At 49.0% G+C, this 26,082-nt stretch overlaps 3 protein-coding genes across 6 annotated transcripts in view; 1 reads left to right on the forward strand and 2 right to left on the reverse strand.

Annotated features, from left to right (window-relative positions):
• Nucleotides 1–6,245, forward strand: part of DCAF1 (DDB1 and CUL4 associated factor 1) — a 54,840-nt gene extending 48,595 nt beyond the window's left edge. The window contains exons 23-25 of one of the 4 annotated variants that reach the window (XM_075762862.1): nucleotides 1,250–1,505; nucleotides 4,273–4,328; nucleotides 5,206–5,335. In XM_075762862.1, coding sequence (XP_075618977.1) covers nucleotides 1,250–1,505; nucleotides 4,273–4,292 — 276 coding nt within the window. In that variant the 3' untranslated portion in view covers nucleotides 4,293–4,328; nucleotides 5,206–5,335. Of the gene's footprint in view, nucleotides 1–1,249; nucleotides 1,506–4,272; nucleotides 4,329–5,205 lie in introns of all 4 variants that reach the window. The other 3 variants (XM_075762859.1, XM_075762860.1, XM_075762861.1) reach the window with 3 other exon arrangements.
• Nucleotides 6,246–11,230: 4,985 nt separating this feature from the next.
• RBM15B (RNA binding motif protein 15B) lies at nucleotides 11,231–14,371 on the reverse strand. The gene is given in 2 exon segments (XM_010305532.2): nucleotides 11,231–13,831; nucleotides 13,833–14,371. Coding segments are annotated over 2 exon segments (2,769 nt in total). The 5' UTR covers nucleotides 14,265–14,371; the 3' UTR covers nucleotides 11,231–11,494.
• Nucleotides 14,372–14,704: 333 nt separating this feature from the next.
• Nucleotides 14,705–20,091, reverse strand: MANF (mesencephalic astrocyte derived neurotrophic factor). The gene is made up of 4 exons (XM_075762864.1): nucleotides 19,908–20,091; nucleotides 17,189–17,316; nucleotides 16,230–16,371; nucleotides 14,705–15,043 (listed from the first exon to the last, which is right to left on the reverse strand). The coding sequence occupies exons 1-4, from the start codon at nucleotides 19,993–19,995 to the stop codon at nucleotides 14,859–14,861; spliced, it is 543 nt and encodes a 180-aa protein (XP_075618979.1). The 5' UTR covers nucleotides 19,996–20,091; the 3' UTR covers nucleotides 14,705–14,858.
• Nucleotides 20,092–26,082: the final 5,991 nt, after the last annotated feature.

A 26,082-nucleotide genomic window follows, 5' to 3' on the forward strand; every position in this document is an offset into this window, starting at 1 on the left:
TACTGTAATCTTCATTTAAATAACACAGCACTTCTGGTCAGTAGAGAAGACTTGGCTGTCTTTTGCAAGTGAAGAAACAATAAAATTTGCCCAGGCTTTTTGGCATTCCTTGTTTCTTTTGCCTATGACAGATGTTGGATTTGTGTGGGTGTGGTGGATTTTTTATAGCACTGACTGAAGAAAAAGTACGTTGGGGAGATGACGGTAAGGTCTTTTTCCTCTGTGCTTTTAGATCTGAAAACGCAGCAGTCTGAACAGCACAGTGTGAGTGGGGTGAGCTTGAGGGCAAAAACTAACCCTTGAAGTGGGTTGTTAAATACTTAACTGCTTCATAATTTTGGAAAATGTATTCCCTCCCAAAACAAAGGGGCAATTAAAACTGGATGTCTTGAGAGCTGCCTTCCTGCTGCATGAGAGCATTCTGTTAGAGAAAAAGAATGTGACTGAGGAGCTGTGCAGGTATATTGAACTGTTTCTTTGCATCTTGGAGACTTCCTGGAGCTTGCCTTGTGATGACACACTTTTGGCTTCTCATTTGTTTGGAAGAACAATAGGACCGCAACAGCTTCTTCCCACTCAATTTTATCTGCTAGACACAGATTTCTGAATTTCATCTGTACAATGAAAAATTCAGTTGCTTTATTGAATGCAAATTCTTATGGTTTGATAGAGGAAGATCTTGATCCACAGGTAAATGCCAAAGATGAGACTTCTGACCTGCTTTAAACAGTTCTATAATCTGAAGCTGCGTGTTTTAGGGATTGGTTTAGGCTAATAGTATCTTTCCCTGCATTTTACATCTCATCTAAATCAGGAATGACTGAGAGACTGAACATCCATGCTGCATGCTGTTTGATGCAAAGTCGAGGTTTTGGTCCAGTTGAAACTAAAGCAGTTTTACAAACTAGCAACAAAGCTATGGATTAACGGGTCTTACTGCATGTCCCTCTCAAGAGTGCATTGTGGTGACACGTGTTGATGGCCAGCACTGGAGAGGAGCTTGAGCCAATGGTACCTGTGTTGCAGCAGCATTTTGCAGAAAAGACTTTGCAGGCCTGCAGATGATCCTAGCATGTGTCATGTTCTGTAGTCATGGAGAGAAAGTGTTTATATGGGTGATGGGAAAGTGTTTCTAATGTGCGATGTCTAGACATGGGGAGCAGTGAAAACTATCAGAGTGTTTTCTTCTATTATTCCATTTTATGTTTGTTTTGATGCCTGCAATGGACTTTTTTTGTTGTCTTTATAGGAGGAAGAAGAGCAAGAGGAAGAAGATGATGATGAAGATGATGATGATACAGATGACCTTGATGAACTAGATACGGACCAGCTGCTGGAGGCTGAGCTGGAGGAAGATGAGAACAATGAGAATGCCGGTGAGGATGGAGAAAATGACTTTTCTCCCTCCGATGATGAGGAGCTTGCCAACCTCCTGGAAGAGGGAGATGAGGCTGAAGATGAAGATTCTGACGCTGATGAGGAAGTTGAGCTGATTCTTGGAGACAGTAAGTGTGTGCCCAGCTTGGTGACCACAGGTGACCTTGTCCTCCGTTGAATGTCTGAGGAAGATCTAAGTCTTCCCTGAAATGACACAGCTGATTCCCCCTCACTGGTATGAAAGGCACAAGTCATCGTGCTTGTTCACCTGTGGCTTCTTGAAGTAATCTGTTGGTAAAAACACGTTTTACCTGAGAGAACAACTGTGAGTTCTGGAAAGGGAGGTATCTCCTTTCTTCAAGTGCTCCCAGGTGCATGTGCAAGAACTTGGCAGGCCAAGGAGCTCCATGGGAAGAAGCTTTGTCTGATTGCCTCCCTGTCTTGCCCTTCACACAGGTTGAACTGTTACCTCACCTGTCTTCTCTGCCTTATTTGTACCTGTAAGGACAGAGGAGCATTTTTGGTCCTTGGTGCTATCCTTTCTCTTTTGTAATTGCTTAAAGTGCAAAACTAATATGGCATTTCTGACTTCACTTCCTTTTTTAGACTGTTTTGAAGCTAATGTAACTTTAGGGATAAAATTTAAATTGTTCTTTTTTTCTGCCATTCCACAGATACAGAGATTTGAAAAATTAACAAAGTATGTATGTGTATAAGAAAGAAAGGTCTGAACTTTTTATGTAGCAATTCAATTTAGAAAAGGGCTTCACAAGAGAAGGTGAGCAAGATAGCATCAGGCTTGGGACTTGTGACACCAGATTTTGTTCCCTTTTTTGCAGCACAATTTTTTGAGTATGCGCAGCCAAGCCACTTAGTTCTTTTGCATTTCCAAGCTGTAAAATGAGGATAATGTAGTTACCTTAAGTTAAAAGGTTGGTAAGGGTAAGTAACTACAGTGTGAGAAGTGTTTGAGGTCCTGCGGTGATAGGAGATGAATGTGAGACCTGAGTGGGAATCAACCTTCTCTGCCAATGTGCTGGAGGATTAAGCACGCCAGGCCTCTGTTTTGGTACCAATGTGGCTGGCAGACTGGTTAATGTCCCTCTTTTCTGTTAGAATGCAGCTCAGGTGTTTTTAAGGATGTGGCCACATCAGGTTGCCAGGGTTATTCTGTGGGATCAGTCTGCTGTTCTCTTGAAGGTAGTAGGTATACAATGCAGGGCCATATAGGGCCTTTACATAGCTCAAATTCATTAATAGCATACTGCTGGCAGGTAGCTTCTGCATCTCGCAGTAGCTGGCAGGACCTTCTTGACACAGCTCCACTTCTGTTTCCTCAGGGGGGCAGGGCCAGAAGCTGTTAAGAGAGCACCCAGGGTGCTGTAACTTGAAGTGTCCAAGGGGCAAAATGGAGGGGAAGTTCAGGCCATTCCAACAACTATTCCTGTAACAAAACTAGGTGCTACTTGACAGTTATTTCAAGTGTGCTCTGCAGAGCAGTACATGTTATGAAATGGCCACATCTGTACACTGTTCATGGATAAAACCACTTGATCAGAACGTTGATCCAGTATGGCTGTGGAGCTGCAGCCAGCCCATCCTGTGGCTGTTAGGTTGTTTAGCGATGTCTTTGGGAACTTACAGCAGGGAGTGCAGCTCTGCCAGGCTGATGTATGCGTGGTCCTTGCACAGGGTTTGATGAGTGGCGTTCTGTGGCTTCTTTGACTTCAACATCATCTGGCTTGCTGTTGTTTCTCACGCAGGAAGAGCAATTAAAACATCCTTCTTCTTTGCTTGTGCTGTGTTCCAGAATTAAGAGTTGTAAGGGTGCTGACACTATTGCAAAGTACAGATCCGAGGCATGGTGATGGATTTGGAGTGCTTCCTACTGCAGACTCTTGCATTTTGGATGAACCTCTGTAATGTACAGTGGGTGTGCTTCAAAACAAAATAATTCAAAGAACAGTTGAAACAGAGGAGCGAGTGGCTTTGATTCCTTGTGCTTTAGAAGAGGTTTTCCTTTTCAGGAATAATCCATGGAGCATCTTTTAAGTATAAACTTGTCTTCCTCCTCCTTTGTCACCACCTTGAGGAGGGTGGATCTCTTTGTCTTGTCCAAAGCAGTTTCTGCATTGTGCAGACCTTTCAAGAGCTTGTTCCTGGGCCAGTGGGGTGTTCTTTTTGAAATGCACGTGTGACACGGGTTAGAAGAAATATATGGAATTCTCACCAGCAGCATGGCTGACTCTTGTTTCCTCTTTTCTGTAACTGAAAATGGCAACTTCCAAGCAGGTCTTTAAGCTTCTGCCAAGCAGTTAACTGCAATCAGGTTTATGTGTAGACATGGAGTTCAAAATTGGAAGGTTGTGTCGTGGACTGGAATTAAAAGTTAGGAGATCCCTTTTTCAAAGCTTTCCTCTGGTGGTTTTAAAAAAATAAATAATCCCAAAACCACCACCACCACCAAACCCCAACTTTTTCAGCTTCTCTTCTTCTCCAGAGTTTCTGGATTATTGCCTTGCTTGTGCTTCTTTCCTTCTTACTCTGCAAGTGCAGCTGCTGCAGCACTGGCTGGTGTTTTCCAGCTTCCCTTACATGGCTGTAGCTGTTCTGGGAGCACTGACGACCCCTCAGCTTGGGCTCAGTACAATGGGTGGTGAGCCTGGAGCATCCCTTGCTGATCTTCAGGGAGGAGGGTTGGGGGAAAGGGTTTGTGCCCCTCTGCTGCTTGCCTGTGATTTTTTGTTTTTCCTAAGGAAAGCATCTGAGAAGGGGTGAACCTTCCAGAAGGCCTTGTTTACCTTGACAGGCATTTTAGAGATCCGGTATAACTGAGATGGCTAAGAGGAAGTCTTGGTGTCTTTTTTTTTTTTTTAAACTGTTTTTAACACCTAGTTAACTGCAGCATCCAATGAATTCACATAGGAAAAAGAGCCACCATCACCTCTCAGGTAAGGCAGGAGACCTCTTGCTGCCAGAGCTGTTACCACTTCCCTCTTGCACAACTGAGGGAGGAGAGATCTTATATTTTAAGATAAAAAGCAAGCGTGTGTGTGTGTGACTGCTTCTGGCAAATTCTTTCATGTCTTTGTTCTGTACCACAATGAAGAAAACCAGGAAAAGCACAATTTTTCAGGTCACCTTTAGCAAGTGCCATTTAGCTAAACTCATTACAGAAACCTTCGGGTTGCTAGAGGAGGGTTCTCATCGTGAGCGTACGGCTTGCTTCCCCCTCTGTGAGCAGGTCTCCCACTGTGCTGTGCGGAGGGAGTCACAGGCCAATAAGAACCAAATACTGAGAAAGTCTGGGTCTAACTTACTGCGTAATGAATTAGCCCTGTGCACATTATAGAGAGGCCATATTCCACCATCAGGTTGGTGGAACTGTCAAGCTTGCTTTCAGATAATAGCTGTGAGGAATGACTGCCCCATCTGTCCAGCCCCCAGCATGAAGAGCTGCTGCACTTAGATGTGCACAGTAAGTTGTGCAGGGAGCTCACATGCAGGTAACTTGCTGCTGGCATCCTTCTCATCTTTTCATAGGGAAGAAAACTGCCAGCTAATAGAAACTGCACTTGCTGAAGCTGCTTTCCTCTTGAACCCCCTGTTTTAACCAGGGAGAGAAAGCTCTGGTGCAGATTTGCTAACTGCTTTTGATTGATTTGAAAAGCACTAACGGTGCTAGTTGCCCCTCTCATTGCTGGGGAGTTGCTGATCTCAAGCAGGTGGTGGCCATCTCTCGTAACTATGAATGTGTTGCCTTGCTTAGCAGCCCTGACAGCTGTGTTCTTCCACAAACCAAACATAACCTCCATGTCTCCTTTTCAGCTGACAGCTCAGATAACTCTGACTTGGAGGACGACATAATCCTGTCTCTGAATGAGTGAGGAGTGACTGCCAGGCGGGGTGTTGGCAGGAGGAGACGCTCCCTTCCCAGCAGAAGACTGGAGACCAAATTGGAAACCGACTCTGAGCACCCCGACCCTTTTTCTCCTGGGAAAACCTGAGGAACTCCAGCCCATCCGCTGCGTTGGTTTGAGTCAGTTTGAGGCTCGGGGCTAAGTCTGAGGCTTTACAATAAAGAGACCTGGGATTAGGCCTCTTTTTCTCTCTGCCTTTTTTTTTATTTTTTATTTTAGGCTGAGATGACTCTTCAAGGAAACTTCTGAAGATATTTCACAATATATTTTCTTTGTATAAAGTTCTTTCCTAAAGTTCAGAAATAGTTTTATATAAAACAGGAAAAAAAAAACAAAAAAAAAAGGGCAGGTGTTCTAGTAAAGAGGGGATGAACTTTGTATTCCTGTAGTACCTTGTTACCATGGGGTAGGTTCAGGGGAGAAAAATTCTTTAAAATTAAAAGAAGAGGCATTTTTATGCAACTACTAAATGAAATAAGAGGATCATGGTTTCTAAAATTGTTGAGGAGTGAGAATATTTTTATTTTAAATATGATGTTATTTTTTAAAAAAAAAAAGCAACAGGTGTTAACGCCTGCTAGTGCGCCAGTGTGTTTCAGATGCTTTTGTCCTCCAGGGAAGAGCCCCGGGGGTGGTGTTTGGTAACTGAACGTACAGGCTGTTTAAAGCAGAGATTCTCGCTGTGGTACCAGCTATAGTGGGAAGCTGAAATCCTGGCTTGGCCTAGTCAGAGCCTGCTATTCCTGAAGACACGGGGATCTGGGATAGAAGTTTGAGCCCTCTTTCTCCCCTCTGCCCTTTGTGGTTCAAGAATTTTAATCTTTTTTTTTTTTTTTCTTTTCCTCCCCTCCCTCTTGCCCTCTGTGTGGAAACTGCAAATTGAAGGCCTTTTTCTTTAATGTAAAGTGTATTTATTAAAAAATTAAATAAAAATCTCGTCTCTGTTTATGGCTGTGAATTGTAGCCATGCATTCCTCTGCCACCCATGCGAAAGTGGTGCCCTGTGCAGGAGAGCAGCTAGGTGTAGCTAGTGGCCTGGCTGCAATAAGGAAGGGCAAAGTAAACAAGGGGTGAGATTTCTGAGCGTGCAGGTTCCACCCACTGCTCCAGTCCACTGAGGCTCCCAGAGCTGCGTGACATTTCACAGCACCCATGGGTTCAAATCTGACTTCTTGGTTTGTGTGACAGCCTTGAATTCTCAGTGGGGTTGTGGGCAGCACAGCACCGCATCCTCCCTGTACTGTGTGGGAGCTGGAAGGTGCTGTTCGTGCTGGGCTCGGATTTTTGTTTAAAGATGCAGCAGAACATCCACTCTGTGGTTCAGCCACCTGAAGCATGGTGAGCTGCAGGGACCGCTCGCCACCTTGCTGGTGCGTGGGGTTTGGCAGTCCGTAGGCTGCCCTGTGGCTATACTGGCAGAAGGCGAATTAGGTGCTCCTGCTTGTACATGAGAAGAGGCCCTGCCCTTAGAAGGGGATGAAAAAAAATGGCAGTTGGGTGTCTGGTTTCACTGTATGGTACATAACTGCACAGCTCAGTTCTGTGAGTCAGAACTGGAAGGTAAGTGTGTCCCTTGCTTGCTTGGACAAGGCCACTAAATATGCGATTTATTCCCAGGTGTTCAGATAACATCCACTCAACTTTTTACCCTTTCTGTTTTGGCCACTTTCAGAATAGGGTTTGAGGCAGAACAGGGAGCTGGAGGCTTCTCACTCCTTGACACTACATCAAGTTTCCACCAAGAACTGTGATTGCTTCAACTAAGGCTCAAGGTTTCATTGCTTGAAGAGGAAGGATTTTCTTTTTAACCAAGAGAAGGGATAGCTTTTTCTTCTCTCCAGCATCACATCTACTTAATGCACTTACCCAGGGCTGCTTGTTAATAATTAAAAAGAAAGGTTCTGCTGCAACTGTAATGGATAATTGTACCCTACAGAGTTGATAAAGATGAACAAGTTGCGATTACTACAGCATTTAAAAGACCAGCAATTGGAGCAGTATTCTGATTAAATGGGGATTGAAAATCGGACATGCCATCCCACAGCTGCGGAAGCCAGCCTCTGCCTTATCAAAACCATCTTCTGCGACTTTACCTTAAAAGTGTGCTGCTCAGAAGGAGAAAAAAAACCACAAAGCGTGTACTCAACTACTAATAGCAGAGGGAGATACTGTGCCAGATGTCTGTATCTTGTTCTGGCAGCATACCACAGCTATCATCGGTGGCATCTGTTGCTGTTTTGGGCCTGGCTGTCTTGGAGAAATTTACCAACTAGTTTTGTGAGGCAGAACCAAAACATCCAGGATGGAGCTTCTATTTATAAATTTGACCACTGTAAGTATACGTGCCATCCCTCCCCTCCCACACCTGGCCTGACTTTACTGAACAGAGCCAAAGGGAGCCTGTGGCTAAGGCGGCAGGGCTCAGCTGCTGCAGCCTGCAGGTCACCCACCAAAATCTGCCGAGTTAAATACACCACCACGGGGGAGGCTGCCTGCACCCCCTGCTATCTTGTACCTCCTTTGTTCTTGCAGGGCATAAGTGCAGGGGAATAGAGTGACTGTAATGGGCTTTCAGAATGGGATTCAGAATTGAGACTGGCAGGGGTTGGTTTGGGTTTTGCCAGGCCGTAATTCTACAACTTGTGGGGATGGGGGGAAATCTCAGTGTTTGGAAAATTGCCTCTTCCCCGGCATCATGATTTAATCTATTTAAAAGCATGGTCTTTGGAAAAAGTCCTGTAAGCTTCCTGAATGCAGACAGGAGGTTGCTGATGTGATGCCCTATGGTATTTCTTTTCCTACGCAGACATTACAGACCTTGGCTTAGGGGGTGGAAGGGCCATTTAAACGTCCTGCCAGCTGGCTAAGACATGTACCTACCTCGCTGCGATGGAGGGGGGCCTTTGCAGGAAGGATGCTGTGTTTCCTCCTGTGTTGTGAGCAGAAACTAGTCCAGCACCTTCACATTGCCATGGCCCTCGTCACTCTGTGACCAAACCATGCGTAACTGCTCGGCCCATCTGGTACACTGCCACAAAGTTCCATGGAGTATAGGCCGTGTAACCATCGTGCCAGCACCCTGGGAAGCTGCGCGCATATCCCTGCGGCGTGGTGGTTCAGAAAAAAACCCCAAATCTCGTGTAGGTCATGGCTTGGAGAGCAGAGCAGTGGGTTAAGCTGAGTGTTAGCTAAGGGTAGTAAGCAAGGTAGGATCTACTGATCTACCCTTTTCCAGGCCTGTTTCTCTCTCCTGGAAAAAGCCTGGCTGCATGTGTGAAGGGATGGGGGGCAGGACTACAGGACAGGGGCCTTCACCCTCAGCACAGTCTGTGGAGCAATGGCAGTGGTTCGTTTGCATCCTGGGGAGCCGGGAAGGCTCAGGTCATCAGGTTAGAGGGCTGATGCTGCTTCTCTCCCAGGTTTTTTTTTCCCTTAAACTCTTTGACTTGTCATTTACACCTGTTAATTTGTTTGGAGGAGGGAGATTTGTTGGTCCTCCATTCACACACGCATGCTCACAACCGTCAGCTACTTCACTGGATACAGAAATCCCATCATTAAAAATCTTATCCAACCCAAAGTATGACAATGCTTGTCTTCTAAAAAACCCCTACATTATTATTATTTACTTGTCTCAAAAGTAAAGTGGGAAATGAAGGATTTCTAGTGGTTCCCTGGCTTTGCCATCAGGCAGTAGCAGGTTTTATCATGTACTGATCCTTTTCCTTCCGATTCCTCCCATTCGCATGCCCTGACACGCACGTCCCCACACACACACACACACACACACACACACACGAAGCCACTCCACAGCAGCACGAGCTACAGCTCCCCACCGGCAAGCAGCCAGCCCGGCATTTGTGATTGCACCACCACGCACTCTGCCTCAGACTGAACGGACACCTCCAACGCGTAGGATACTCTGACAAAAAGCTCTAATCACTCTATGACTCTGGCCATAAGGGGTATTTAATAGCACTTGGTTCAGATAACACTTAACGGTTACAATTGTTGACATTTGGCACTGTCTACATTACAACAGCATTGGGGACTCGGTCACAAGGTGGAAAGTCGGCGTCCCTGTAACCGTGCAAAACCAGGGGCAGTCCGGCTACCCTACGCCGTGCAGCCACGCTGTCGGGAAGGGAACCTCTGTGCTACCACTGCGGCGAGCCTGCAGACACGGCTTGGCTGCTGGGAGCGGCAGAGCTGCTCCTCGGCTGCCCCTGCGTAAATCGGCTTTCCCGGAGCCCGGCAGCTCCCAGCAGACGAGCCAGCTCACCTCTCGCTCATCCATGCCCCCGCACCGTGGACAAAACCCTCCCTGGCCTTGGAGCTGTACTCGGGCCCTTAGGACAGAATTATGTTTTCTGGGGTACAGAAGATGCATCATCAAGTGAAATACTAACCCCCTCATGATCACACTAACTCATCAGATTTACTTTTAATATAATCACAGTATTAAATGTTAAAAAAAAAACCAAAACCAAAACAAAACCAACAAACCAACTCATACTTGTTGGTATCAATACATTATTAAATTAAGCAACTGCTCATACATCATCAGCTGATGATGTACCTACTGTGAAATTGCAGGGTTAAAAAAGAAAAGCATCATTAGACTGAGTTATGCTCCCTGCTATATAGAGTTTGATACCAATCATACCTGAGAGCACAGTTTTAAAAGAGCCTTTGGCAGATATCAGCAAGTGAGTCGGCTTGGTCACAGAGAATGGTGCAAGACAGACGCTGGTTCTCCCAGGATTTTGTTCACTTGCTTACTACCAAAACAAACAAAAAAAACCCCTGCAAATTTAAAGAAACTTTTAACATTTAGTGTTTTAAATCCCACACAATTTTCTGTAAGCCTCCTAAAAAATCTACAGGCATCATTTTAAAAAATAAAAATATCCCCAAACTAAACAGTGTGGATTTTAACTCGAATTTGAACTAGTTACCACACCTTTACATTACTGAGCCATCAGAGGTGCAGGTGTCCTGGCTTCTCTCCTGAACAGCTGTCTCATACCACAGACAGAAAAGGTGCCGGAACCATCCCATCTGAAATTTCAAATTCTGATCTCCAGTTTCCTACAGTCATAGACAGGTTACTTGCAGTAACATAACACGTTTTCAGACAGCTGACATGTTTATCTTTTTTTTTTTTCTTCTGTGTAAGCCTGCAAACAAGTCTCAACCTTAGCAAAAAAAAGAATAAAAAAAAAAAATTGCAGTTTCTCTTTCAATCAAGGATTTCAGATAGTGCAACATGATCAACTACGCAAATGGGCACCTCTAGTTCACCAAAACCTTTGTGCCCTTTATCTGCTTGTCTACATCTAACATAGGCCCAAGACGGTTCCCCCTTAAATGATTTTTTTTTTCTCCTGCTTGTTTTTTTCTTTTATAAAAACTGGGAATGTCAAGCCTCATTTTTGTTTTACCCAGGACTTCTATCTGACTAAAACATGTATCCTGTGCTCTCAAACCTCACAGAATTGAATACAGAGTTGACTACTTTGTAGCAAACTTTTTGCCAAGTAGTAACTGTAATTTTTTTTTTTTTCCGTGTGTAAAAAACCACTTTGATTCTTGATCAGGACTTGCTTCCTTGGTAGCTGGCTTCCTGGGAAGCCTCTACCCTCAAATAGAGAATCAATAGGAAAGCATCCTGACTCAAACTTATGAAATAAAAAGCAAACAGGAAAAAAAAAAAAAAAAAAGATAAAGAGAACCAACCTTTCAGTCTCTCATACAGCACAAAGAACAACTCCCCTTCCCCCTCCCACCTTGCAGAACACGTATAAAGAGACGGAGGAGGTGCGGGAGGCTGGGGCCTGAGAAACTGAAACGGGTTGGGACCATCACCTTCCAGCTCGACAGCACAGGGAACGAGCCCTTCCTGGGCCATAAAAACTAGGATACTGCACAAGTTTAGAAATCCATCAGTGAACAAGGCTTTACTGACAACTTTTCATACAGTTAAAAAATAAAAATACAGAACAACAGCGGACAGTGTCACATATTAAAAACGAATAAAATGGGCTCTATTTAAATGGTATTAAAATTAATTAGGAACTAAAAATCTTACCACTTTGGTCGAGGTGTTTTGAGCCTCCACCAAAATGATCGGCCTTAAAAACAACTGGGTTGTGTGACACACAAAGAAAACATGGAATTTGAAAAGACAGTGTGGGCTAGGCAGTGTCTTTGACTATAACTATCACCATATGTTCTTCTTCTAACTTTCCCAATGTCCTTAGTGCTGACTGGAGGTACTGCTGAGAGAATTCACAAGGAGGGAAGGCGTAAAGCATGCCTGTGCTGTCTCTGCCCTTCGCCCCTCCCACGGGCAGGCTGATAACCCCAGCAGCCTGCTTCTGTTTCAAGTAGGAGACCAGATTCCTGAGAAGCCGTCGCTGCAAGCCAGGCTCTACAACAGGGAAGGTCCCCTCAGCCCCTGCCCCTCCCGGGGTGGATTGGGTCGCCAGGAGCACAGCATAGCCGTTGGGGCTGCCTTGTTTGATACGGCGAGTTACTTCATCCAGCTTGGGCTGGTCGAGCCGAAGTCTCTGAGCGATTTTGAGCTGCGTTAACTTCCCGCCGGATGAATGGTCTTTAAGGAGTCCATTGATGACACCGAGGTCTCCCTCCAGGATGTGCATAGAGGTGGGGAAGCAGCTATTTTTTAGCACAAGAAGCCCATTCCAAGCAAGCTGCAGTGTCTGAGCGTACTCTGATAAATTCTTTAGCTTTTTGGTCTCAGATTTTGGCTCCTCGTGAGTTTTTGATTCCGATTCACCAGTTCGATGATTGCGTTCGCTGTCCCTTTTTTTAGGCTGGGGAGCATCGGATGCCTCACGATGGGGTTTCTCCTCAGTCGCATGACGATTGTTCTGAAGGGAGTTACTCTGCTCTTTCTCGGCCCCGGATTCTGTAGTGTGATTCTCCTTGCGAGCCCTGTCTGGGCTGCGGTCTAAAGCTGGCCCACTGGCCTTTGTCCTGCTTCTGTCCTCGTAAGGCGAGTGAGTAGTCCTCCCGCGGTCACTGGAAAGACTCCGACGTTTCCGCCTCTCTTCCCACGGTTTGGGCACGGTGCGATCGCTGTCACTGCCCCAGCGCTCTCCGCTCCGGCTACGCACCGATCGGCTGTAGCTTTCCAAGTTGTTTCTGCGTTCAGCGTTTTTGGCAGGGCTGGCCCAGTCTGCCTCTGCAAAGCTCCTGTCTCTGTCCGAGTACAGGAGATGGGGAGGAGTCCTATCTCGCACCCTCAAGTCTTGCTCTAGGCTTCTGTGTCTGCTGTACCCATCAGCCAGCAGTTCATAGTGCATGGGGAGCGGTGCGGGCTGGTACTGCTGCGGGTATCTCGTCTCTTCTGCTTTGGCAAAATCCACTCGGAGTCTCCTCTCCGGTCCGCCCAAAGGAAAGCCCCTCATCTGCGCACAGGCGGCCTGGGCAGCGTCCAAGCTTTCGTACTGGATGTAAGCGAAGCTGTCTCCCTTCACGTAGTCAATAGTCCTGATGCTGCCGAAGCGGTCGAACTCCCTGGCCAGGGCAGCCAAGGAGGTACTTGGACCAAGACCACCCACCCACAGCCTGGTAGTAGGGTTGGCTTTCCCGTAGCCAATTTTGATAGGGTTCCTGCCAACAACGCGGCCCGACATGGCGACCTTGGCCCGATGCGCCATGTCCAAATTTTGGAACTTGAGGAAAGCGTAAGCCCCGCCTTGGCCCCGGGCGGGACGCTTGATCACCACTTCTTCGATGATGCCGTACTTCTCAAAGGCACGCCTCAGCTCTACTTCCGAGACGTTGTGGTCCAGGTTGCCGATGAAGAGGTTGCGGGTCGCTCTCTGGTCGTCCTCTGGCATCAGGTCTTCCTCAGCCACGATGGGGTAACTGTAAGGGCGGCCGCGCTCGTCGTACAGCCCGTAGTAATCCAGGGCCCTCTCCCGCTCCCGGGAGAGCCCGATGGCGGCCGCTTCCAATGCGAAGGCGGCGGCCGCAGCGTGCGCGTGCCTGGGCCGCGGCTCCCGCAGCAAGGGGCTGGTGACAGGCGAGAGCGATCTCTGCTTGTACTGGTAGGTGCCGTGGATGGGCGGCAGGTACCCCAGGGGCTCCGGAGAGGGCGCGGGGGGCGGCGTGCGGCTCCTCCGGCCCCCGCGCAGATACACCGGCTCCACCTTGAGGGGCCGATCGTAGAGGAGCAGCTGCCGAGCCCGGGCGTGCCGGCGGGCGTCGCGGGCGTCCCCGGGGTGTCGGAAGTTGACGTAGGCGACGCGGCCGAGCTCGGGCGTGTGGGAGAGTTTGACACTGATGTCCCCGGCGCCCCCCCCCGCGAAGCGCTGGAAGAGGCGGAACAGGCCGTCCTCCAGCAGCTGGTCGGGCAGGGCCGCGCTCAGCCCGCTCACCAGCAGCGTCTTGTACTCACAGGAGCCGGGCGGCTCCCCGGCCAGGCCCGCCGAGCCCCCCAGCGGCGCCAGCAGCAGCGAGGGCGCGGCGCCCGGCGGCGGCCCGGCCAGCAGGAGCGAGGGGGGCCACCACGGCGCCCGGCAAGGCCTTGGCCTTGGGCACGCCGAGCGCCCGGGACGAGGAGGAGGAGGAGGAGGAGGACGAGGGGGCGGCCTGGCTGCCGCCGCGGGCGCCCGAGGCCGAGCCGCTCCCCGCCGGGCGGTGGTTCGAGTCGCCGCCGCCGCCGCCGCCGCCGGCGCGCTCATCGCCGCGGTGGCTGCGGGAGCTGGAGCCGCCTCCGCCGCTGCCGCTGCTGCCGGTGGTGGTGCCGCCGCCTCCGCCGCTGCCGCCGCCGGGCGTGGACTTGTCCCGGCTGCTGCGGGAGGCGCCCGAGCTCCGGTGCGGGCCGCGCCGGCTGCTGCTCTCGCGTTCGCGTTCGCGGGGCCGCTTGGCGGCGGCGGCGCGGCCTCCCCCAGCCCCCGGCGGGCTGGAGTCCCGTTCGCTGCCCCGCTTCATGGCGCCGGGGCCCGCGGCTCAGGAGACGCCTCCGGCGGCCGCCGCCATCTTGGACAAAAGGGAACGAAGGCGGCTCCGGCCGCCGCGCCGCGCGGGCTCTACGTCATCGCCCCGCGTCCCGCCGCATGGCGGCGTCATGGGCGCGATGGCGCCGCACAGCGACGTGACGCAAGAGCGCCTCCCGCCGCCGGGACGGCCGGTGCACGTCACGGCGGGCGACCAATCACGGGGGGGCGGTCGCGCGCGCCCGGCAGAACCCCTCCCCCTACTGAGGGGAGGGTGTGTGTGCGCGCGCGCGCTCGCACGCTCTCGAGTGGGAACGGCGCCCCGGGCGCGCGCGGTGCCGCCGCCGCCGGAGGGGCGTGAGGGGAGGGGGAAGGGATGTGTGGGTGTGTGGGGGTGTGGGTGTCCCCGCAATCACGTCACACGGCACGTGTCCGCCCGGTAGACACCGTTGTACTTTAATGAACGTCCCGTACAGCGCGCGCCGCCTCAGCTACCGCCGCCGGGGGCGCGCGCCTCGGCCGCCTCAGCGCCGGGCCCGCCTCAGCGCCAGGCCCGTCCCGGCCCGTCCCGTCCCGGCCCGGCCGCCCCTCAGAGGTCTGCGCGGGCGCCGGCGGCCCGCGGCGCGTACTTGGGCATCAGTTCATGGATCCTGCGGATGAAGTCGGATTTCTCGGCGCAGCCCTTGCACGCCTCGCCCCAGTCGTCGAGGATCCGCCGCAGCTCCTTGACGCGCAGCTTGCGCAGGTCGGCGGTGCTCAGGTCGATCTGTTTGTCTGCGGGGAGAGCAGAGCCGAGCTCAGCGGGGAGGAACAGGGGCGGGGGGGTGTCGGACTGCCCTCCCCCCCATCCCTCCTCCGGGGGAGGCCGGTGCGTTTGTGTGCAGAGACGGTGGGGTGACTAGCGAAGCCCGGCGGCGAGAGGCCTGACGGCTGCGGAGAGCGGTACGGGAGGCAAGGAAGCCGAAGTGCAAGAGGGAGAGAGGTGCCGGGCTCCAGGGCCGTGAGGAACGTCTAAGTCAGGCTTCTGACAGCAGATAAAGGATTTTTGCTCTCAGAAGCCTAAGGGTTTTTACGCTTAAAGTCATTACTAGAAGCCAGAAACTTTGGTTTCAGCTTAGATGTAGGGGTTCCACAATAGCCCTGAAACCCCCTTTATTATGTGAGCAGCAATACTTTAATTCTGTCTTCCACTGGATAAATAAAAGGTAGCATAGTGATTTCAGAGGAAAGTTAAGTGAATGGCAACAACAAAAAGCTTTTTAGGAAGCAACAGGACATCAGTATGAGAAATGAGAAGTATAAAGACCCACAATCCAAGGGGTGTCTCCAGGGAACGTAAGGGCAGAGATACAGGAAAGGAGTCGGAAGGAGGTAAATATTTCCAAGACTGTTCTTCAGATTAGTCTTTTCAAGAAGAGTATGTCATCTAGGAACGAGACAGTTCAAGGAAGGCGCTAAGAAATGGAGTGCTGAATGCTCTGAGCAGACACCAGAGGAGGTGCGAAAGAAGTGTTTATCAACCTGCTGCTGCTGGCAAACGTAAAGCAGCTAGGAATGCGGAGCTTAGCTGAGGGTTCGAGCCCTGTGTACAAGAGATGTTATCCCAGGCCATAGGGCACACCTGCCTGCTTCCCCAGGATGAGCTTTACTGCACGCTCTCCTAAATATTATATTCCAAATAGTGATTTGCCCACAGTGGTGCTGATATGCCTGGGAGTTACTTATTTCAAGGCAAATCAGTGGCTCTGCCACTGAAAGGGTTAGTAGCCGACAATCTCACCTGAGCATCTCCATAAAACTCTGTCCGATGTTCATGGAGAGCAACCCAGGTTGTGCAACCTAATTAGGCTAGCAATCTTGATACAGAATTTAGGACCGAGTAGTTTTAGTATGCTGTTTTACCCCAAATGATCCATACCCCAGAAAAGCATGGGCAGCTCCTCTTACGCTGGCAACTCACCATATTTTAGTTCACAGATCTGACTGTCTTTCTTCTTTAGTTTCTCACAGATCTTTTCCACAGGGATGTGATGACTCATGGGCTTTGATACCTCGTTAATGATTTTGGTGGCTGCATCACTTGTGGCCCCAATGTAATAGCACTAGAGGGAAGAAAAGAATGAGGTGGGGATGCATGGAAAAACACTTCTAAAAGGGGAGTTTTCTGTCCATCTTCTCTCCCTGCTTGGTTTTGCAGCTAGAAGTTTACTGTTACAGAACCTTTCCAAGTGACTGCTAACAGACAGGCAAAAGGAAGCCTAGCCCTGAGCCCAGGGTACTGAGTAGACATTTCCCATCACACTGCTTTTAAAGCTGTTGAGGCTGATTGTGATGTTTCTCAACTTTTTAAATGAATTGGATTAAGAATAAAGTCATCTTAATTCAAGGAGAAAGACTTTCTGAAGCATTCCCCCTCTACATTTCTCATGGTGTCTCCCTGCAGTTTTCTTCTTGGGAGAGTTCAGGGCTTTTTCCATGGAGCTCTTCATTTGCAGATTGCCCTCTGTTTTTAGTTAGGGCAATTTGGTTTTCCTTTATTTAGTTTTCAGCTAAACAGCCAAAGAGCATAAATATTTTAACAGCTTATATAGCACCCCAAATACAGTTTATGGGACAAGGAAGTCCTACAGCAAATAAAAGCTTTGTAATCCCCAGCGCCTCAGTAACAGGGACAAACAAGGTCAGCTAGTAAGATGTCTGTTGACAGACTGCCCCCCCCCCCCTTTTTTTTTTAAGGTGAAGAGGTTCAAGTCCTCTCTTATAAAAAGAATACAGGACCAATTCTGGCCACGGAGCTCAGAAGCAGCCCCCCAGGAAGCCGTATCATACCAACTCAGAAGCACTACTTTCCCCTCGTTTGCCAAGTATTCTACAACCTACTCCCTCAAGAGGCAAGTGTCATTGACTACTACTACTTACCAGGCGGTTCTCTTTGCCTTTTGCTTCTTTGCAGGATTTCAAGAGCTCCTTTTCAATACTGGCAGGTGTGAACTCAACATTGTTGTCCTTTAGACTCTGGTAGAACCTTCCCAGGAACGTAACACACACTGGAAGGGAAGACGGATGGAGTTATCTGCCACTGCAGTAACTTCATGGCAGCTCTTAGCGGGCAATTGTAGGGAAACAGAATAAAGGATTTGGAGAACAGAACTTCTAGAAGCTGCATTAGCAGTCAGTGACTTCACACGTATTTCATTAAGTCTTTCAGAGCACATGGGAATCAACAATATGCCCTGGTATTTTTGGTGGTTTTTTGATGATCTGAGAAACCAGATCCATGGAAGCATCCAGTGGCTTCTGTACACTGTCCTGAGTGAGCAGCAGGATTCAGCTGAGGGATACAAGACAAAACAGTGCCCGTGCAAAAATGTAAACTCAATTTTCTGTCTTATTCTTGCTGCTTTAGGAAGCAACTTGTCAGACCACAGGCTTCAGAAAGAGTTCTGATTGAAAAACAGCTCTCTCTACATAATCCCATTACAGATTCCACGTGTGCTGTTTTTAGTAATACAGTATCACTGATTATCAAGTTGGTTCAGTTCATAGGTAAGTTATTTCCAAGAGAAAAAGAAATTATGTGATCACACACTATGTCCACTTGGCGTATTTCTCCTCTCTTCGTTCCCACAAGCTTCTGAATCGGTTTCAGATTGAAAGAGGGAAGAGTCTTAAAGGTACTTAAACTCCCACAAGTGCACCAGCAGTTGAGAGGACAGATCCAAGCTCGTGCCTGTGGGGAGGGCATGTACAACTCGGTCATTATGCTTTCCCTGTGGCAGTAGTCACTCCACATACACTCTGGACTAAGCACAGCACACGCACGTCGCTGGGGATGAGGGTGGACAGCTACGGCTACCGCAGCACACTGTGCGACAGGGCCACCGAGAGAGACACTACGAGTTTGCCGAGTGTCACATTTCACTCATTCTGCTGCTCACACAACTCGCCTGTGAACATCAGCGTCGCCTGGACCAGGAGCTCTGTGGCCCCACCAGTTCCTGCAGCAGGACCTGTGGATTCTCATGACTTTGAGGTGTGAGACAAGTGCTAGGCACTGGCCTGCCTCTACAGGAAAGGCACAAGTTATGTCTTTTATGTGATTTGTTTAAGTCAACAGGAAGGGATTGGCAAATATTACTGTCACTAGCAACTTGCATTTGACTCTGAACATGAGCCATGGCACAGGAGACGGGCAAATACAGGAAACCGAGTATGACCATCACAAAGCCAAGTAGAAACTTACTCTCGTTATATTAAAACTAGGCATAATTATAAGCTGGGCCATTTAGGAAAACATTTTTTTTGTACGCATACAACACCATCATTTACCTCACATCAGTTTGTCCCCAGTCACAGACACACACTGATGTCCGCTGTGCGCTGTTTGGAAGTGAAAACCTTTGGAAAGAATAAAGATGCTGCAGGCAGTGGTACCGATGACTGCAGTACAGTTGAAACAAATTTCCAACCTAGTGGTAGGACAGCAGCCGAAAGTTTTGATTTACTAAGTTCCCTCCCCCTCCTTCTGTCTTACTGTTTCTCTCCCTACAAAAAGGAGGAAGGGGTGAGCATTAGTTCCACAAACTCCCAACCAGTTACTATAGCCCCACCTCAAGGTTTTCTTGTTTCACCTGGGAAATCTGTTCTGTTCCACCATGCAAGAGCAGTTTAATTTGCTGTGCAGCTCAACAGCTTCCATCCCAAAGGCTCTGGTATTTGAGTAAAGCGCCCAGTTTGATTTAGATCAGCTGAACACTGCTTCTGACTTTACGCCTTAAAGAGAGGACACCCAGTACTCAAGCAGTCAGTGGGCAAAGCCGAGGGGAACGTAACACTGTGATGAGTAAGGGGAGGAATCCAGGTGAGTAACTGCACTCGCTTCCTCCTGTTCGCTGCCTCGCAGCAGCTCCCCGCTTCGGTGCTCCAGCCGCCGTCACCCGGCTCGGAAAGGAGCGGGGGGAGAGCGCTTCCCCACGCCCCGGCTGGCACATGCCGAGCTGGGAAAGCCGAGGAGCTGATCTCCCCCCTCAAGAGAAGACGATCCAGTCTCCCGGGGTCGCCTCTTTCCTTTCCCGTAGGAGCTCTGCGCTACCGCTAAGCCGGTTGAGAAGAGACCGGCAACTTCTCGACACGGCTACAGCACCTCCGGAAGGGAGGTCCCGGCCCCCTCCCGCGGGACGGACGGGCCCCGGACCGGGAGAGAGGGGCACGGCCGGCAGCTCCGCCCCGCGCCTCCCGGGGCCGGCGCTGCTCCCCCGGGGGCCGCCAGCACCCCGAGCCGCTCAGCCGCCGCCCGCGTACCGCCCCGGCGGGCCGGCGCCAGGACCCGGCCACCTCCGAGCAGTGCTCCCGGCCCGCCGGCACTTTGGGCGGACTCCGGAGACTTTCCCGGCCCCGGAAGGAACAGCTCCCGCCGGCCCGGCCCCAGCGGCGTAGGGCTGTCACTGCCCTCCCTCAGCGGGGCCGAGGGGGCGACCGGAGCCCAGCCCCAAGGCCCGCCACGGGACCGCTCCGCGTCCCGGCCCCTCACACCAGCGGGCGGGCCGGGCTGCGACAGCAAGGAGCAGCCTCACCTCGCCGGGCCCGGGAGCCGCCAGCCGGGCCCGCCCCCCCTCCGGCCCGGCCCGGCCCCACTCACCCTCGCACTCCCCGTCGCGCAGGGCCCGGCTGCCGGCCGGCAGCAGGAGCAGGGCCAGCGCCGCCCAGAGCCCGTGGGCCGCCCGCATCCCGCCTCGCTCGGCAGCCCGCGCGCACTGCACCCGTCGCACCGGCACCGTCGCCCCCGCGCCGGCTCCCCCCACCGCTGCCGCCCCATTGGTCCGCTCCCCGCCCGACTTCCACGCTGCCTCCTCCCATTGGTCGCTCTGCGGCCTCCACGGGAGAGTTGGCGGCCGCTGATTGGGGGAGGCAGCGGAAAGCCGGCGCGCGGCGAGTTTCTCCGCCTCCCTTAGCCGCCATTTTTGTTAAGGGAAAAGCGTCCTCGTGCGCTTTCTGACGGTCGCCATCTTCTAAAGGGGCAGATTCTCACACCTACAGCTGAGCTGTGTTGTGGGACGCGGCGGGGATGGCTCTGCCTTTACTCGCGGTCAGTACCTACCTTGAGGCCGGACTGAGCGGTACCCACGGGCTATGGCCGCCCAGGGTGGCGGCGGGAGCAGGCGGGCAGCGCGGGGTGTCCCTTCGTCTGCTGGCTGTGGCAGGGCAGCCATTTGGGGCGCGCGAGGGCGCGCTGAGGAGAGGCCGCCCCAGGCCCTCGAACAGCGCCGGTTTTGGTGCCGATGGAAGCTCTGGGCTGTCAGGGTGGTGTTTTTTCTGGTTTCCCGTGGGCTGTAGGCGTGTGGTGTGGGGCCAGCGGAGGGAGCTTGGCAGGGCAGAGGAGGAGCCTTCTGGGCGGGCGGCCATTGGGAGGGCTCTGCCTCCTGTGAGGGGTGGCGGAGCGCGTGCGGCAGGGCCCGGCTTCTCCTCAGCCTTGCCTTCAACGCGGGTAAAGTCCTTCATGTGTGGCTTTTGGTTACGTGTGTGCCTCCTGTGAGTTATAAGGTCTGAATTCTTTGAGGCGGGACAGTTGAAAGCTGAGTGGTTAAATGAACAACTTGTGAGCAGCTTGTTTATGGATTTTTGGTGGCTGTTTTTCTAGAACCAAGGAAACAAATGAAGTTCCTTGGGTTGTTTGTGGGGTTTTTTTTGGTTTGGTTTTTTTTTTAATGCCTACTTACTATCCCAGTAACTGTGCCTGTCACTTTTTGTTCCCAAAGCCCTAATAGGATGTGCTGGGAACTGCCTTGAACAATCCCTGACCCTATGAGCTTATCACTTAAATCCCTTTGAAGTTGTGGGCCATTTGGAGGAGTGCACACACCTGTTGATTGTTTTTTGTCTTGTGAGGCTGTATGTTTAACTACACGTGTCCTAGGATATTCTGCTAAAAGAAGGTAGAGGCAGAGCCACTTTGGGTACAGCAAGACTAACGAGGCAGCCTAGTTGTGCCTGCCCCAAGCAAAGCCTTGGAGTGGGGAGTTTTTCAGTGTCTAAGTCTGAATTTTCATGCAGGTCATCAGCTGCAAATTGTAAGCTTGACGAGACGAGACAAGCAGGATGGGGAGGGAGGAGCAACCTGGTTCAGCAAAGGTCACGTAGCAGGTGAGTAGTAATTAGGACACCGTATCTTGCCAATGTGAATACATCACATGTTTATGAGATGGAAGAGTTGGCTTTTCACCTTTCTGGATCTTGTTATCTCTCAAAATGTGTTTATTAAGATTGGTAATGACATTATTGTCTCGGGTTTGTTTTTTTTTTAAAATCAGTCCATAGTGATTTCCAGAATTACTCAATATCAATGTACTGTAGAAGATAATTTTTTTTTTAAACTTATGTTGATTGCCCACTAAAGTCACTTAGTTGTGCACAGAAGTAACTGCTTAAATTGCCCTTGTTTCTTAGCAGGATAGTGGCCAAAAGAGCTGAAAGATGAAGTGGCTTATTAGTTGGAAGTAGGGCTTAAATTCAGAATTAGGAGAATTTAGGAGCTTCACAGTATGGAGGAAGTTTGACTATCAAAAGAGTGCATTTATGAAACACATCTTCAAACAAAGTAGGAATTTTATACATTTTTATAGAACAGGCTGTGTGACAGGATAGGAGTGGATTTTTTTTTTCTTCCCCCCCCCCCCGGATTGGAAAATGAGCCTCTCTATATGTTTCAATATGAGATCCTCAAATGGCTCTGAGGAAGAACAAAGACTCCTTTTGGTGGCGTGGGTTTTTTTTCCCCTCTTTTGATGGTGTGGTTTGGTTTCTTTTTCCCCCTTTTGTTTGTTTTTTTTTTATAGTTTATTTTCCAACATACCAGCAGCTAGGAAGGAGTGCTTTCATTTTACCTTCTGATTCTTTTTTGGTCATGTTTCTAGGGTTCTGTTCATTCCACAACCCTCCAGCCACTGTCTCTCTGGAGCAGTAGGGATTTGTTATGTGTGAAACCTGGGTGCTGGGCAGCTTGTGCTGGTCCTCAGTAGTGTTGGGATGTTCTGACTTTCACCCTTCTAAATTGGATGGAGGTTGAAAAAGAAAAAAAACCCTTTTTTTTTTCTCCCTTCTTTTCTTTTTTCTTAAATGTAGTCCTTAATTTCCACATGTATAAGCAGCAATATTCAGAAGACTGGCTGAGCCTTAGAGATCTTCCTGCAGTATCATGTGCTCAGGATACTTTTTGTTGCATCAATATTCACGGTTCCTAGTGTCTATCTTTTAAAAGTGACTGGGCTGAAATTTAGTTCTGGATGCAAAAGTTGATTGTTTTTATTGTTTAAAAGCCCCTCAGTTGTTAAGGAGGCTTTAGCTCCTGTTTTAGCATCACAGTTTAATGTTTGAGTTAAACCAATGCATGCGAGAGGATATTTATCAGTTAATTCCCTCTTTGAAATAAAGACAAGAACAAGGAGGGAGATGAGATAGTCTTGTATGTGAGAATTTGAGATAGACAGAATGTGGCTGGAGTTTTATGTAGTTATTAGGAAGATGCAAGGGGTGTAGGAGCCAGTGATGAGGGTTTCTAGTCCTGTCCTAAATTGTGCAGTTAGGCTGATTAAACAGAAAATATTAGCACTTTTTGGGGCGGTTGCTAGTCCTATGTCCTTCACAGTTGCTCTACCCTACAGGATGCTGTGAGGGACAGAGGTGGTTGTGTTCGTTCCCCATGCTCCTGGAAGTGTTTGGCTGGGAGTTTGGTCATAGTTTTAGTTAAGCGAAATAGTACTGAAGAAGTGAGGTGCTGGGAAATAGAGTTACTGTTCCAGTGAATGATCACAGATTTAGAGCTGGAGCGTGTAGCCGAGTGAGGAGTAAACGCCTAGTGACTTCTGGTCAGTCTTCTGCAAGCTTTCAGAGACAGTTATGATCATAGCATAGAGTGGCATGATATTGATGAGTAGTCTGCTAGGAATTTAGTGTTGCATATGAGTCTCTTTTCCAGACCATGAGTGGTTCTACAGCGAAGGCTAGGCATTATTCCATTGTATCTGGGCTTGTATGAGTGAGAGAAAGGTGGGTAAATGAAAGAATGCTGTGGTGGTTTAACCTCGGCTGGATGCCAGGTGTCCACCAAGCTGCTTTGTCACTCCCCTCCTCAGCAGGGCAGGGAGGGGAGAAAAATAAGATGGGGAAAAAAACAACCCCAAATTTGTGGGTCAAGATAAAGGCAGTTTAATGTAGCAAAGCAAAAAGCAAAAGATTATTCTCTACTTCCCATCAGCAGGTGATGTCTGGCCACTTCCTGGGAAGCAGGGCTTCAGTATGTGTAGCAGTTGCTCCACAAGATAAACATTGTTTAAAAAAAAAAAACACAACCAAACCAAAATACCACACAAATGAAATTTCTATAGGATGTTTTCAGCTAATTGGAGGAAAAAAAGGAACCATGTAGCTATAAATGTTTGGGTTTGTGCTGGGGGCGCCTGCAGTGTATTGTTTTGGTGGGCTAATAGTACAAAGGGAAGATGTGAGCAGTGTAATGGGGACTTGGAATATGATCAGCTCATAAGAAGAGGTGATAGAAGAGGTTCTAGAATCACAGAATCATAGAATGGTTTGGGTTGGAAGGGACCTTAGAGAGACCAGAGAGAGACCATCCTGCCCCCTGCCGTGGGCAGGGACACCCTCCACTAGCCCAGGTTGCCCAAAGCCCCATCCAACCTGGCCTTGAACACTGCCAGGGATGGGGCATCCACAGCTTCTCTGGGCAACCTGTGCCAGTGCCTCACCACCCTCACAGGGAAGAATTTCTTCCCAATATCTAACCTAAATCTCCCCTCCTTCAGCTGAAGGTCATCCCCCCCGCCTTGTCTTGTCACTCCCTGCCCTTGTAAACAGCCCCTCTCCAGCTTTCCTGTAGGCCCCCTTAGGTACTGCAAGGCTGCTCTAAGGTCTCCCTGGAGCCTTTTCTTCTCCAGGCTGAACAACCAAGCACTCCAGGTTAACAGGGCAAGGGCAGTGTGTTAGGAGTGAGCAGGAGAGTTAATTGGGCTTGATAGATCTGTGGGAATTAGAGGTAGTGGTGGTGTTGGGAGGTTTAAGTTACGTAAATGGTGGAAGCTGGATGCTCGTGGTGAGTCTGCTGTGTGCTCTGGGCCTTTGCTGGCTCTGCAGTCTGAGAAGGCAAGTCTGTGTACAGCTATTGCAGTGGATGAAAGGGGTTCACTTCAGGGGTTAGTCTGTGAAGACAATAAAGTACGTATGTTCTCTAAGGGTGGTGGTGAAACCAGGTTAGTTTGGTGGAAAAAAAATGTACTGCTGTCAGTGAATGCTGAACAGAAAGTGAAGTGTAGTAGAACTGATATATACACACACACACACACACGTATGCTTATATATTTATATATAAAAATCATTCGGAACACTAAGTCCCTGTGTCCACCATTTGTTTAGAAAAGTATACAAACAAAACAAAAAAGACATATTTATGCAGCAGTGTAGAGGGCTGAATCTTTATTGTCTAGGTTATAGTCCTTTCTAGAAACTTAATTTCTCCTCTTAGCAGCTTTATAATGAAATTCATACTGAGTTGCACAAGTCAAACCTTCAGCACAGTTTCAATGTGTCTTTTTTTTAGATACGGAGAGTTATTTAAACGGTATTTAGCTTTCAATCTGACTAGTGTGGCCTTAGTTTAAAGTATTTGACTTGCACTGAAAAAAAGGTCTGTTGGTTTTAACAGAAACTATTTTTTTTTTTTAAGTCTTGTTTAAAGCTGAGGGCTTCGCACCTTTTGTTGTGCCAAATACACTTTTTATTTCCTATGCTTGGTTAATAAATGCTTTTAGCTGCATTAAAAAAAATACTTGACTAAGATTTAGTAATTTGGGCTAGAACAGTCTCAAAGGGTCTGACTTATATAGACTTTTTTTTTTTTCAGGTCTTAGGTGAACACTTACTTTAGCTAAGCCACATTTTGATATTTTAGCTGTACTCTCAAGTACCTTGTTACAGTTTTGCTCTTCTCAGCCTTTCTATGTATGTGGTAGGTACTTAATAAAAAAAAAAGGTGGCTTGGCAGTCTCTGTCCAGGGCCAGCTTAAGTTAGACTGTTGTTATATTTTACTGCTTAATGTCTTTTGGGGCTTGTTTCATAATTTTTTGTGTGTGTGTTTGTCAAGACAGGATGGGAGAAAGGGGTTACTTTTTCTGCCTCCTGCACCTTGACCTGGTTTATTGGTGATAATGGAAGAAAAAGCACATCTTTGAGATTACTCACCTGTAGCAGTCACTGTAGCTTTTAATTCCCAAATCCTGCATTTGTACATGTCTTAATTACTATTCTTTCACACCCATTCTGTTAAAATGATTGGTACTTAAATATTAAAATCGAGAAATTGCTATTGCAATAAAAAAGTAAAATAAGCCATCACTCATCAAATAGCAATCCACGCAGTGAAGTATGTATTGGAGAACTCATCACTGATTCAGTCAATCTCTGAAAGTATTGCCTCAAAGCTGTGTGTTAAAGCTTGTGATAGACAAGCAGGTGTCTTGGGCTGTTGCACATGTCACATAGATCTACCTGATTGACTAGACTGGCTGGTGGATATGCCTGATGCTTGCTTTAAGAAGTTGATATTAAATAGTATACTGTCAGCTACGGGAAGAAGGTAGAAGCTGTTAGCTCACCACAGAGCCACAAGGTCCTTTTGGTTGCCCCTCATTCTCCTCATTCACACAACAGTGGGAAGCAATGGCTGTTTCCGCATACCTTGTGAATGTTAGGAGCAGCCCGAGGATAACCTTGTCTGGAGGACAGCAATGAACATACAGCTGTACAG

Source organism: Balearica regulorum, chromosome 10 (genome assembly GCF_011004875.1).
Source record: "Balearica regulorum gibbericeps isolate bBalReg1 chromosome 10, bBalReg1.pri, whole genome shotgun sequence".
Lineage (NCBI taxonomy): Eukaryota > Metazoa > Chordata > Aves > Gruiformes > Gruidae > Balearica > Balearica regulorum.